Here is a 13776-nt window from a genome sequence, read left to right as displayed (position 1 = left end):
ACCCTCAGATGTTGCTTCACACATTTCTGAATTGACCATCTTTTCTTCTCCAGGGCCTCATTTCATTGGCCGCATTGACATCTGGGCAAGTGCAGCATCCTGTCATTTATGTGATCACCTGGGTCCTTAGACAGAGGTGGGACCTGGGAGATTTTTCGGTGACAGTGGTCTAGATCAGGGGTTGGAAGTAAGGGCCTGCAGGCCTGCCTCCTGTAGAGGAGGTTTTACTGTGACGTGCTACCACCCATTGTCCACGTGTGTTGATAGCTGCCTTTGCACGTGGCGGTACCATTGAGTAGTCAGGGCAGCGACTGCACGCCCTGCAGAACCTAAAATTTTTACTATCTAGTCCTTTAGAAAAAAGTTGGCCAACCTTTGGTGTGTTCTTGTAGTTTTAAAAAAGTAACATTTGTGAGCCTTGACTCTGTTCACTAAACATGCCTTGATATTTCTTACTGGTGGATTTGTGTTGAATTTGGTTACACTTGCTTATATTAGTGTTCAGACAAATTTCTAGTTAGCCCAATGGAACGCCCAGGATGGAGAAACGCATACTCGATCAAGTCTCTTGCAGCGAAAGGAAATTAACATAGCGTCCTCCTGAAAACCAGTAGCAGTGTGAACAGCCCGCTTCCTGCCTGCTAACCTGTGCCTAACTGACTTTGACAGATTGTCTGCCGAAGTTCAACGCCCATCGAAATGGCTGTGAAGGAAAAGATTTCTATGTTTTGCCATGTGAACCCTGAACAGGTTAGTGCTGCTCTTTAGATTTCATTGCCTTGCAGGCACTTCTGTTGATGCCAGCGTTTTACACCTCTTAAATTATCATACTACTTTTCACAACATTTAGAAACGCTTTGGGGAGCTCATATGCAACTACGGTTCCCTTGCTCGTAAGTGAACAATCTTAAGACCCCTGACTCCTCGGATAGATTGCATATTTCTTTGCATCATCCCTCCTTAAATTTTAATTACATGTACAAAACCAAGTGGGCTTTTTTTTTTTTTTTTTAAACTCACAGTCCAACCTCTAGAAAGAGAACACTGTGAAGCCTGCTTATTGTCTCTTTATCTTGTCTTTTCAGGACACTTACGGCTTTTACTTCAGTTTCTCCTTTGTACCTGTTACAGCTTAACTCTCCCCAAAGCACACATTACGGTGACATTTACACTGTCGCTTCTGATTACATCAGTGGCCTCAGTTCAATTCACTGCTACTAAAACTACTGGGATTTGGGTTCAGGTCCTCTGTTCTGCAGGACTTTCCACCTGGGTATCTGAGAGCCAGCTTTTCTTTTTATTTTCATTCGCTTATCTCTGTCTCTTGTTTGCGATAAGGCTCAGGCACAAGGGATTGGAGTTCAAAAAGTGATATGATCAACAGTCGTTTAAAAAGTGATATGACTGGTGCTCAGAAAAAGGGTGAGGTTGGGCAGACAGCTTTTGTTTTCTTCAGATTAGCTCTGCGTTCTCTGAAGCCTAAAAACCGCCTCATCAGATCTTTGTGTCTCAGGAGGCAGGTGATGTATTCACTGCCCTATGCTGCGGGGTCAGTGCACAAGTCTGAACTACTTTGAGAAATGTGATGGCAGATTTAAAGCACTCTCCTGTATTTATATGTCATCAAGCCATTTTGGGTTTGTTCAGTTGTTTTTTGTCCCCTTTTTATTGGTAACTGGTACGTGGTGTGGGTATCACACATGTTTAACTTGGCTTCCCAAGCAGAAGGAGGATACAGCTTTTAGAGCTGGGTTGCTGAGAGCTCTGAGAACAGGAGATACAGTCCAAAGTCTCAAACATAGTTTATTTTCTAGGTAACTATACATTGTGAAGAAGGTGCTACCCCAGCAGTCCACAGGCTAGTTTATTAGCCATTTTTTCAGCACAGTGCTTTTTCTGATTTAATTCTCCCATTTCTTAGTTCCTGGTGCATTGCATTTAGAGCTCTTCTCATCTGGATTGCTGAGGAAGTGAGGGAGGGTCAGAGGTGTCTCTGTGGATGTGCTCTGTTACCATGATATTTGGAAAAATGTCCCTGGCCTGGAGGATAAATGAGTAAATAGCTCCACAGTCCACCCTTCCACTTGTGGGAATTGTGGCTGTCTAGAGATTTAATTTTAATTAGTAATTGGGGTGGAGCCTCATATCTGTGACATCTTGGCACTTTGGCATCGGGGAGTGCACAGTGAGACACAGTAGTCTTAAGTATCAAGTGGGCAATTTCCAAACAGCTTAGGAACCCTTGGTTGGATAGCTATGGATTTGGAAAGACAACACATAGAGTTGGCAGAGCACTTCTTAGCATTTATTTAGGATGTGGCAGATCCTTAAATGCATGCCAGTAGCCCCTTGCATGTACTTGAGAGGGTGGTGAAAGCTCATTAGGGTGAAAAACAACCACACCACCCGACATTTAAAAAGAGCCTGTCTTCCCTCATAGGTGTAATTAATTTGACTGTGTTCAACGTGTACTTGTAAATTTACTCAAATGAAGGGAGCAGACAAAAGCAACTACAGCAGCAGCAACAACAAATGAATGAGCAAACAGACCTTGTACCCACACTTAGAAGATGAGGTTTGTGTATTCATTGCTGCTTCTTTAACCTAGACCTAGAAGATGGTGCCTTGGGCCGTATGTCTTGGATGTTGACGTATACCTACACCAAGCATGCAACACCAAGTCTCTGACACTCCCTGGGGGCCGTGCAGTTCAATTCAGATACTAACTGCCTGGAGTGAGCATCAGACTCCTTGGGCTTAAGGGCTCAGTCCTTTTCAAGACTATTGTGCACTTCAGACACCAGCCACAGGTTCCCATTGTCCCAAGCCACCCACACTTTTCGCCTGGCTGACTACAAAGTTGAAGCTTCCCATAACCCCCTCAGGTCTGATAATTCTCTAGAATAACTCACAGAACTCAGGAAACTGCTATACTTATGATTACTGTTCTATTATAAAGGGTGCAAGTGAATAGCCAGATGAAGAGACACATAGGGCAAGGTCTAGGAGAGTTCCAGGCGCAAGAGCTTTGTCCTGGTACATCTGTATATTCACTAATGAGGATGCTCCCTTGAGTCCCAGTGTTCAGTTTTTATTGGGATTTCATTGCATAGGCGTGATTGAGTAAATGATTAGTCATGTGATTGAACTCAGTCTCTAGTCCCCCTCCCTTCACTGGAGGTCAGGTGGCTGAAAGTTCCAGCCTTCTAATGACTTGCTTGGTTCTTCTAGTGACCAACTCCCATCCTGAAGTCATCTAGGGGCCACCCTGAGTCACCTTATTAACATAACAAAATTACCCCTGTAACTCAGGAAATTTCAAAAGGTTTTGAAGCCCTGTGCCAGGAACTAGGAATAAAGACCATTTATATATATACATGTATACACACACACACACACACACACACACACACACACACACACACACACACATTTATTTATTTATTTATTTACTTATTTATTTATTCATTTTACCACAGCGTCCATGGATCCAGATGTAGAATAATGAGTTCAAAGTGTTTTGTAATTAAATCAAACCAAGCTTGTGTTAATTCTGACTTTTGTTTAGGTTGCTGTCAATATAAAGTGTCCTCTCTCTTGAGTTTGGCTCATTCTTGGGGTGTATTTGAGTCATTCAATTAAATATGGTGTTTTATCCTCATTGATCAGGTCATATGTATCCATGATGTTTTTTCCACCTACCGAGTGCCTCTGCTTTTGGAAGAACAAGGCATCGTTAAATATTTTAAAGAGAGATTGGACCTGCCCATTGGGGATTCTGCAAGTAATTTGCTTTTCAAGTGGAGAAATATGGCTGACAGGTAATGTGAAAGGAATTACTAATGTAATCTTTAATAATTCTTGGGTTTGGAGCTAGGACTGAGGTGTACCTTAAAAGGTAGCATTCTGCTTTCTGCATGAGTGTGTTTGGTTCTAAAGCTCTAGCAGATCATTAGGGTGTTTTGCTATATTCTTTGAAGATGTCTGGGGCGTTTGATTTTGCTCTACTTAAAGCAAAGTGAATTGAAGGGATATGGATTCCAGAAATTATTTTTTAATTTTAGAAGCATTTTGATTTATTTATTAGTTTATTACTTACTTTCTGAATATTTTAAATAGTTTTAAATGCTGCAGATTTGGTTTTGTCTTCTTTTGCTTATTTTCAAGATTGGGCTAACATTTCTTACAGGAAATCCTTTTGAAAGTGAGGTTTGGCCTATAGCATTGTCATTCCATCCTGCAGTTATTAACTATCAGCATCGGTAGTAAAACCCTAGATAGGGTTTAGTTTTAAGACAACCATATGAATTTCAGCAAGGTTTGTCTAATTTGATGACATATATAGATTAAATCCCCATCACCTGTTTTCTTTTATTAAACATAGATGAGGTGTGACTCTACAGGCTTGGCTGCTCGACTTTTAATGCAGCTTAGGTAGAGGCTGCAGTTGCAAATGTAGGCTCTGGTGTTGCTAAGGAGTAGATTTTAAAAGTTCTCATCACAAGAAAAAAAATTGTAATTATATGCAGTGATGGATGTTAACTAGAATTATTGTGGTTATCATTTTGTAATATATAAATATATCGAATCATTATGTTGTGCATCTGAAACTAATGTAATCTTGTATGTAAATTACATCTCAATAAAAAAATGTAAGCTCTGGTGTCAGGCACTGTGGGTTCAGACCCCGCTTCTCCTTTCACTAGCTTGTGAGTTTGGCCAGATTACTAAACCTCTCTGGGCTTGTTGTCCCATCCATATATAACTGGAGGATCCTAGTACCCATGTTGTGGCAATTATAAGACAAAATATATTGGGCCTTCATATCAGGCACTATTGGTTACTGATATCGGTAATAGTAATTAAAATGATTTCATGGTGGCAAAATCAGCAAGCTTTGGTAGACAATTATTAGAGAGTAAGTACTTTTGCTCTTTCACTTTAAAATTTAAAAAATGTTTTAGAATTTCTGGGGCAAGTAGAATCAGAAACGAAGTGCATTTTCTGAACTTGGGTACTCTAATGACCTGTGATACAACTAACCCCTGTCCTCCAGAATGTTAAGAAATCAGTGACTTTGTAGGGATTTTCTGAGTAGCTTGGGGCTGATCCTCTTTAAGTGCTAGAAACTTTATTATTTTAACTCTTTGTACTAAAAATAGTTCTAAATTATACTCTATGCCTCTGTGCTTTTTAAAGCCAGTGTTTGGTCTTCATATTAGTTTCCTGTGTCTACTATAACAAGTTACCACAGACTGGGTGGCTTAAAACAACAGAAGTGTGTTCTCTCACAATTGTGGAGGTCAGAAGTCCAAAATCATGGCATCAGCAGGGTTGCTTCCTTCTCGAGCTCTGAGGGGGAATCCGTTCCACAAGTGTCTCCTGGCTTCTGGGGGACAGCTTCCCTGGTGTTCCTTGGCTTGTGGCGGCATCACTCCAATCTCTGCCTCTGTCGTCACATGGCCTCCTCCTTTGTGTCTTCTTGCTTTCTCTTCTTTTATAAGGATGCTTCTCTTTGCATTTTGGGCCCATTCTGATCCAGGATAACTCATCTAGAGATGCTTAACTTAATCGCACCTGCAGAGACCCTTTTTTCCAGAAATGCTCACATTCGTAGGTTCTAAGGGACATAAATTTTTTTTGGAACCACCATTCAGCTCATGTCAGACTTCAGGCAAAGGGGATATTGAGCATCAGTCCCTCTGCATCACATTGGTCGTGATGTTGGTTCATTGGTGATGGTGGTATAAAGTGTCCATTCTATAGGCCCTGTCCCTTCAGCACAGCCTGTAGAGAGATAGATACAAGGAGGCAAACACAGGTCAAAGGGGCAGGCTTGATCATGGAGGTCCAGTGCTGCTCAGAGGTCAGGTGGTCCCTGTTAAGCTGGATAGGAGAACTTGCCTGGGACCTGAAGTGGGACAGCCTTGTCTCCCCAGGAACCTTCCTGTTGGGGCTGGGTCTGCCTCCCACCAGCAGCTCACAGCGGTATCACCCAGCTGATGGCTGAATGGAGAACATGAAGGAGATGAGAGAGATGCTTGCCTGGTCGGAGCGCTGCTCTGTGAGCCCAGCTTCCAGGTCTGAGAGCAAAAGAGAGCACCAGGGGATTGGGCTCAGGATACCTTCCTGGATGCAGCTGGACTTCTTCCTCCACTGGACTGACTCAGTATTCTCACCCATCCCACCTGGCTGCCAGGTGACTCCTTCCCTGGGAAGACCACATGTGAGTGAGTGGAAGGTGGGACTGGCAGTGCTGACTGTAGCCCTGCGTCCTTCTACGGAGCGGAACTGACATCCCTCCCCCTCAGTGGAGGAGTGAGACTGGGATGAGGGCTTAGCCAGGCTGCCGTGCTCACATGTGGTTGTGATTGCCAGTGCCCATGGGCCATAGCCTGGGGCAGGATGCTCTTACCTCTGACATCATCTTGGAGTCTTGGCTTGATACCAACTCACTTTGTTACCTGAGTCCTTTCTGTAGAGGTGGGGTGAAGCACAGATAGGCAGGCAATCTCCAGAGGGACATAAAATTAAGTAGGAAGGTAAAGGTTCAGCAGTCTTCTCTCAGTTCTCTAGTCACCTTCCTAAAAAGTCACCTTTGCTGTCAGTTTTGATTTCTTAGCTCCTTGTGCATTTTTCTCCCCCTAGCCTGTTTCCATCACGCTTCTCTTGCACTTTTGCAGATATCGATATGAAAGAGGGATATTCTTCATCATGGTAACATTTTTGTACTAAGGTGTTTGGGGAAGGGTTTACTTCAAAACCATAAAAGATCTTTAGCCCCAAATGACATTTCCACATGTTTAGTACCAGACCAGACATTTTTCGTGTTCTTTGAACAGCTCTCCTGACAAAAGCAACAGTAAAGATTGTAAAGATTGTGTCTCTAATGGTAAAATGTGATTGAGCATCTTATGTAGAATGGAATTTTCTCATAAAAATGATCCAAATGGCTTAAAAGATTTTAAATAGTTCTCTCAGTACCATTCTTCAGGAATGCGATGAATAGCCTGGCTTTCGTGGGCCAGCTGGGAATGTAATAATTTTTAATGTCAACACTTTGAATGCATTTTCTCATATAATGTCACCTTACAAAGTTAATATTGAAGTGTTTCCTATTGACACAGAAAATGCATTTTCTTATACAATGTCACTTTATAAATGAATTTAAAAAGTGCCTTGGGATAAGAACACTGGCTGTCATTATGCTTGTGATGTGATGTTACATGCATATAACCTTTAAGCTTATTTTCCTTCCCAGGTATGAAAAGTTACAAAAAACATGTTCCATAGCCCTGGTTGGCAAATACACCAAGCTCAGGGACTGCTATGCCTCCGTTTTCAAAGCCCTGGAACACTCAGCCTTGGCCATCAACCACAAGTTGAATCTGATGGTAAGCCCCCGCCTGGTCTTCTGCATGTTTTGATCTTTTACCATGAAATCTCATGTTGCAGAGAGGCAGGTTGTGTTGAAGGGTCCCCACATCCACTTCCAGGATTGATGATTCTCCACGAGGACTCACAGGACTCAGCATACAGCTGTACTCATAACTATGATTTATTATAGCAATAGAATACAGAGCAAAACCAGCAAAGGGAAAAGGCACATGGATGAAGTCTGGGAGAGACCAGGCACAAGCTTCCAAGAATCCTCCAGTGAAGTCACGGAGGACATACTTAAATTCCCCAGCAACGAGCTATAACAACACATGTGAAGTGTGCTGTCTACAAGGGAAGCTCATTAGAGACTCAGCACCCAGAGTTTTTTTGGGGAGGCTAGTCATGTAGTTGCCATCTGTCTCCTGAGTGTCAGAATTCCAGACTCCCAGAAGGAAAGCGGGTGTTCAACATAAGTCATATTGTTTCTACAAACACTAGCACAGTGAGCCACTCTTAGCAGTTCTGGGACTGGTTGAACCCTCCCCAAATCCAAGTTTCCGGATGCCAGCCAAGGGCCAATCTTGTAAGCAGGCCTTTCCAAGGATAGCAGTTAGGCCTGCCATGTTAATTTTTTTTTCTCCATGCAGGTTTCAGGCAGTTCTTGAAATTAGGCTTTGCACATCTGGGGACATATATCCTTCATGCTCACTTAAGGATATTGTATTTGTCTAATAAGAAAATAATGGAACACTTTTCCCCTTTAGCATTGGAATTGAATCTAGATTTTAAAAATGTCATATACATATGTATATGTATATGTATCCCCCTTCTAACTTGGAGGACTATCTGGCAAATAGTGATTATTTTTTTTTAAGTCAGTATTATGGGATAGCAGAGGTGGAGTTATATATAGCTTGAATATATTCTTTATTGTTGTTATAGAAGTAGTATATGTTCAATGTAGAAAATTTAAGCAAAGCATAATGTAAAATGCATAAAGTGGAAGATTCTTCCTCCCTGAAATCCCACTTCTCTCTTGTACCTGTTGTTCCTAGATTGATGCATATCTTTATAGACTTCATTCTCTCTCTATATAAACGTTTATATTTAGTAATATTCTCTCTGGGTATACCACAGTTAAAGGAAGTCTTATTATCTTTTTTTGGAGGGGGAAGTCTTATTACCTTGATTTAAATGGTAAAACCTTTATATAATGAGCCAAAGGATACACTTACATGTATGAGAAATTTAGTAACTTCCAGCTTAGGACTGATCTGATTTTCTCACTTCTTTGTAGCTCCCTTCTCTAATCACTTTTTATTTTTGACTTTCCAGGGTATAGCTCCCTTCCTGTTCTTCCTATTCCTTCAAGTCCCCTACTCCCTCATAGGAAAAAAATAAAACAGCAATAGAAAATCTGTTATAATACAAATTTTCTAAAGTAAAATTTTGTATCTTTAAAATTTTTTTTTGTTTTTTGGAGGGGGAGGTAATTAGGTTTATTTAATTTTTAAATTAGGTTTACTTACTTACTTATTTTCTTAATGGAGGTACTGGGGATTGAACCCAGGACCTTGTGTATGCTAAACATGCACTCTACCACTGAGCTATACCTTCCCCCTAAAATTTTGTATCTTAAGATCTGTTCAGATAGTAATTTTTTTCCTGACGTTTCAATCCTTTATTTATAAAATGATTTATCTTAAAATATTTCAATCAAGAAAATCCTTTTTTTAAAAAAAATTGAAGTATAGTTGATTTACAATGTTGTGTTAGTTCCTGTTGTACAGCATAGTGATTCAGTTATACATGTATATATATATTCTTTTTCATTTAGGTTATTAGAAGCTATTGAATATAATTCCCTGTGCTGTACAGTAGGACCTTGTTGTTCATCTGTTCTGTACATAGTAGTTTGTATCTGCTAATTCCAGATAGTAAGTTTTACAATAGGAATACTAAAATCATACAGATATATGGGGACTTTTATGTGCATAGGAATTACTGTACATGTTTGTACGTTTTTCATTTAATAGAGTGCATTGGCAATAGCTTCTGCTAAGTACCGTTTGAATCATGGTCTTGTGCTGTGTTTACCTCTCCTGGCTGTCACAGTGACTTTGCAACTGGTTTTCAGTCTTCCCTCCATTTCCCTCATTGTGCCACAGTGACCTTTCTAAAATCACTCTCTATTCCTTAAGACTTTTCATTGGCTTCAAGGGTAAGCTTCTTCTCTTACTGGGTGGAGTCTCTTGAGGTCCCCAAAGCAGTCACCACTTTCTGTCTTTCGTCTGAGGGTTCATCCAAGCTGTTCCTTTGTCTCCCCCCACCCCTGTCTCCTGCACACCTTCCCACTTGTCTCCTAGCTGCACACATGTGCTTGTCTTGCTTCTGCTCATCCTCAAAAGCTTAGCTTCTTGCACATCCCCTCCCCAGAGGGCTTCCCTGAAGGAACTCCTTCCTGTCTTCTCTCCGATCTGGGTCTAGATCAGGCTTCTGATTCCTTCTGTAGTGTTCTCTTCTTTGCCCATTGTAGTCGTTATCTCCCTGTGGTGTGGATGCCTGCTTATTTGGTTTCATAATCTTCCTGAAAGATTACAAGAGCTCCAGAACAGAGATGGTGCTTTTCTAAGCTAAGTGACCAGTACAGTGTTGGCATGATAAGTAGCTTTTGAATAATTCTGTCTGGGTTAGATGGCTCTATTATTTTCCAGTATTTATTTTTCTTAAATGTTCCTTTAATCTGTTGGATGTTTTTAGTACATAGACTCCATTGATCTGGAGCAGACTACTGAAACTGAGGACCCTGTGAAATTCCATGAAGCTTGGCAGAAGCTATGCAAAGCTGAGTGAGTATTGAGGACCATCCACACCAGTTAGGAGGATGCCATTGTGATTTTTCCATAATGATTTGATTTACCCCAGTTACTAATTTTTGTGCGTTTTGAAAGGTAGTTTGTCATACTTGTGATTCTGAGTGGTTGTGCCACATTCATACTGCACTTACTTTAAAATGTGCCATGTTAATGTTAGTGGCATGTGTGGTAGAAATGGTTTGATCCTGGGGAGGTTGGAAATACTGTATTGGGGGGAAAGTGCGTTGATGCTACTGAAAGATGGAGAGATGGCCCTTAAATATTCAAAGTTAAAGTGTAAGAATGACAGCCCTCCTCTCTTGGGTTTATGTTCTTTTCTACGTCATTTGGTTGTAGGTTTTATTTTGTAAGTAATCCATAGAACTCTTCGAGGTGGCATTGGGTTGTGAGGGTAGCATGACCCTCCGGTTTTTCTGTTGAACTCTTTTCTTTTCAAATGAGAGTGTTTACACCGAAAGTCTCTAAAGGGTCTCCTAGCCAGGAAATTTTCCTGTGCCTCTACTAAATTAGCAATCAAAATCCAAGGCCGATTTTACCAGTTTAACTCTTTCTGATTATGTAAGATATCTTAACATTTTTGTAATAGTACTTATAAAAGAACTGCAACCTATTTTTATTCAGATAATTCTTTCAGAGGCATTTTTAATTGAATTGAGTTTTTCAGTCATTGTGCTCACCTCCCACAGAGACCTATCAGAAAATACATACCAGTGTCAGTTGTGAGAAATTTTTGCACCTTCTTTATAACATTGGGAGGATTTTGAGAAGAAAATTCAGGATGTGAACTCATGTAACCAATTCTGAAAATAGACCCCCAAGCATATTCTCTAGCAGTTGTGCCAAGTGTTGGATTTGGGATCAGTAAGCATGAATGACTGCAAATAAGAGTTTTACAAATAAAAATAACATGAAAGTCACCCTCATCTTGTGTCAACTGCAGTGGTGTTCTTGTGCCAGGAGGCTTTGGAATCAGAGGAACGTTGGGAAAACTCCAGGCTATTTCTTGGGCAAGGACACGGAAGATTCCTTTTCTGGGTGAGACTGATGTTTATGAATTCTAACTATGAGTTTTTTAGATTTTTAACACCTAGTAGGGATAACACTTAATAGGGTTTGTTAACATGAACAATGTGATCTTGAAGTTGAGCATTCAGGTACCAAATAGTTGGCTACAGGGTCTGGAAACTATATTCTGCAAGCCATACCCGGCTTGTAGTACAGTGGCAGAGTTTGAGACCCTATAGCCTGCAAGGCCTAAAATCTTTACTTTCTGGCCCTTTCCAGAAAAAAATTTCTCAGCCTAGGAGAACTTACCACTCTTCTGGTTGGGTAGCGAGAGTTTGGGAAGAGCTGTTGTTCATACCTGCCCTTACTTTGTCTGATTCCCACCTGAATTCATCTTTTTCCACTTCAAGCAGAGAACAGTTCAACAGAATTCCACCATGTTATTTCTAATCAGAAAGAAAAAAATTTAAGTTAAAATTTATATGCACTTTCTAGAAAAGATAATACAGAAAGACCATCCAGTGTGACAGGGACAGCTCTGTTAAGATTTAGTAGAGCTGGGTCCTTTTACTGCTTTTGCTCAGATTGTAAAGCTTGGCTTCTGGAGCAGTGAAACCAGATGAATTGGAACCTTGATAGTATACAGGCAACCCTGCAACTGGGAATTCAGAAGAAGAGGGAGTACAGAGAGGCTGTGTTTCATGCTGTGCTTGTATGTGCTGGTGGGTTTATGAACCAAGTGGGCCAGCTCTGGTACCCTTTACTTAATATCAGCAGACTGTTCGTTTTCCTCATTGCCTCTTCTTTGATTAGCTTCCTGGATGCTGTCCACTTGGGATCCATTTTCAAAAGAGAAGCCGGGAGTCGTTACCTTGATACCTGGCTTTGTTTTACCCATCTGAGCTCATCTGGGCCACTGTTTTCTCCTGAAGTAATCTTGTTTAGTTTCTGTCTAAACGTGATTAGCATTCTTCAGATAATTTTCAGTGTGTAGAAAGAAGAGTTTGCAGCTCTTTGGCTTTCTCTTTCACACAATGTCTCTATGTCCTGGCCTTATGGAACTTTCTGAAGTCCCCCACAAAGCACTCAGCTGTTTCGTGCTTATTGACTTCTGTTCTGGCCGCCCAGTGTATTGATTGTTCTCTCCTTTGAGCCCCTTGTGTCCCTTGTATATGTCTGTCAGAGCATCTGGAGTGCTCCTTGGCATTTGTTTCTTGGGGAGGCTTAGTGGGCTACAGTGAATATGGGCACATCCCTCTGGCCACAGGCCTGGGGCTGCACAGGCCTCTTTTTCTCCTTATTGAGCTCTCTGTTCAGTTCCATTTGCATCTACATCCTGCTTAAGCCCACAGGGGAGGTGCCAGCTCCCCCAGCTGCTGCTTTTTCCCCTGCAGTGAGGCTACAGGGCTGTTCTGGGCTCAGCAACCAGGCACAGACCTCCCGCTCCACTGCCCATCTGTAGGTGCTCCTTGGATCCCAGCCCACTGGCCAGCCAGAGGCTGCCCATGGTCAGAGCCCGTATTTCAAGCTGTGAAAGTACCTCAGGAAGAGGAAGTGTGAAATCCCAGCCCACGGAGACTCCCTCTTGCGTTGAGGTGTTGTTAGACATTCTCTGATGAAATCAGGGGCTCTGGGGCAGCCCTGCAGCCCACACGTGTGCCTCGATCTAGAGACAGATTTGGAGGGGGTCAGATTTGCCTTTTGGACCTTGCCCTGTCCTTTCCTGCCCTTTTCCAATCTCACATTTATTGCTCCTCAAGTTTGGGTCGTCCAGCCCCTTCCCTGCCCCTGCCACACGTGTTCTGAGGGCAGACACTACAGCAGTGAGCTCAGTGGGGCATCTTGCTCTGTTGAGGCCGATGGTGGCTTGGATGGAGGCAATATACAGCCAACAAATGAATAGAAAATACGAAGTGATGCAAAGTATGTTCATTTCTTTATGTATGTACTTTTTAAAATAGGAGTTTGCCTTGGAATGCAGCTGGCAGTGATAGAGTTTGCAAGAAACTGCCTTAACTTGAAAGGTAAGTCTGAAATTTTCTAAAAATCAGTTATTAAAACAGTTCTTATTATTTAAAATATTTTTCAGCAGTATTGGTGAGTTATTGAACTCATTTCGTTTCTTAATCTTCAGATGCTGATTCCACAGAATTTGACCCAAATGCCCATATTCCTGTGGTAAGTGGCTTGTTTATCTTTCTCGGTTGAGTCACTTGTCATTTTGGTTCTGGCTCTTGCCTAAATGCATAAGGGGCTGTTATTATTATTTTTTTTCATTCTAACATCAGGACATTTTAATTATGTATTATTATTATTATTATTGTTATTAGTTTACATCAAACTGCTTTGTTCTTAGTAGTCCATCTTGTCAGCTGTGTCTTGGAGAAAGTCATGATCCTGGACTGGTTTCTCTGTGCAGCAATTTTCAAGCTTATTGTTTAGGAAAGGATTGAGTTGACTGTGATGACACTTTACACACAGCTAATGCAAATACGTGGGCTGTCCTGTCTCTAGA

At 41.5% G+C, this 13776-nt stretch overlaps 1 protein-coding gene across 2 annotated transcripts in view; it reads left to right on the top strand.

Annotated features, from left to right (window-relative positions):
* Nucleotides 1-13776, top strand: part of CTPS2 (CTP synthase 2) — a 95735-nt gene that overhangs the window by 21155 nt on the left and 60804 nt on the right. For both annotated transcript variants that reach the window (XM_074359405.1, XM_074359404.1), the window contains exons 7-13: nt 670-750; nt 3670-3821; nt 7262-7394; nt 10141-10229; nt 11197-11291; nt 13223-13285; nt 13396-13439. In XM_074359405.1, the coding sequence (XP_074215506.1) occupies nt 670-750; nt 3670-3821; nt 7262-7394; nt 10141-10229; nt 11197-11291; nt 13223-13285; nt 13396-13439 (657 nt within the window). The remainder of the gene's footprint in view (nt 1-669; nt 751-3669; nt 3822-7261; nt 7395-10140; nt 10230-11196; nt 11292-13222; nt 13286-13395; nt 13440-13776) is intronic.

This window comes from Camelus bactrianus, chromosome X (assembly GCF_048773025.1).
Source record: "Camelus bactrianus isolate YW-2024 breed Bactrian camel chromosome X, ASM4877302v1, whole genome shotgun sequence".
NCBI lineage: Eukaryota > Metazoa > Chordata > Mammalia > Artiodactyla > Camelidae > Camelus > Camelus bactrianus.
Note: the sequence above shows the minus strand (reverse complement) of the source record. Positions and strands in the feature narration are given on the sequence as shown.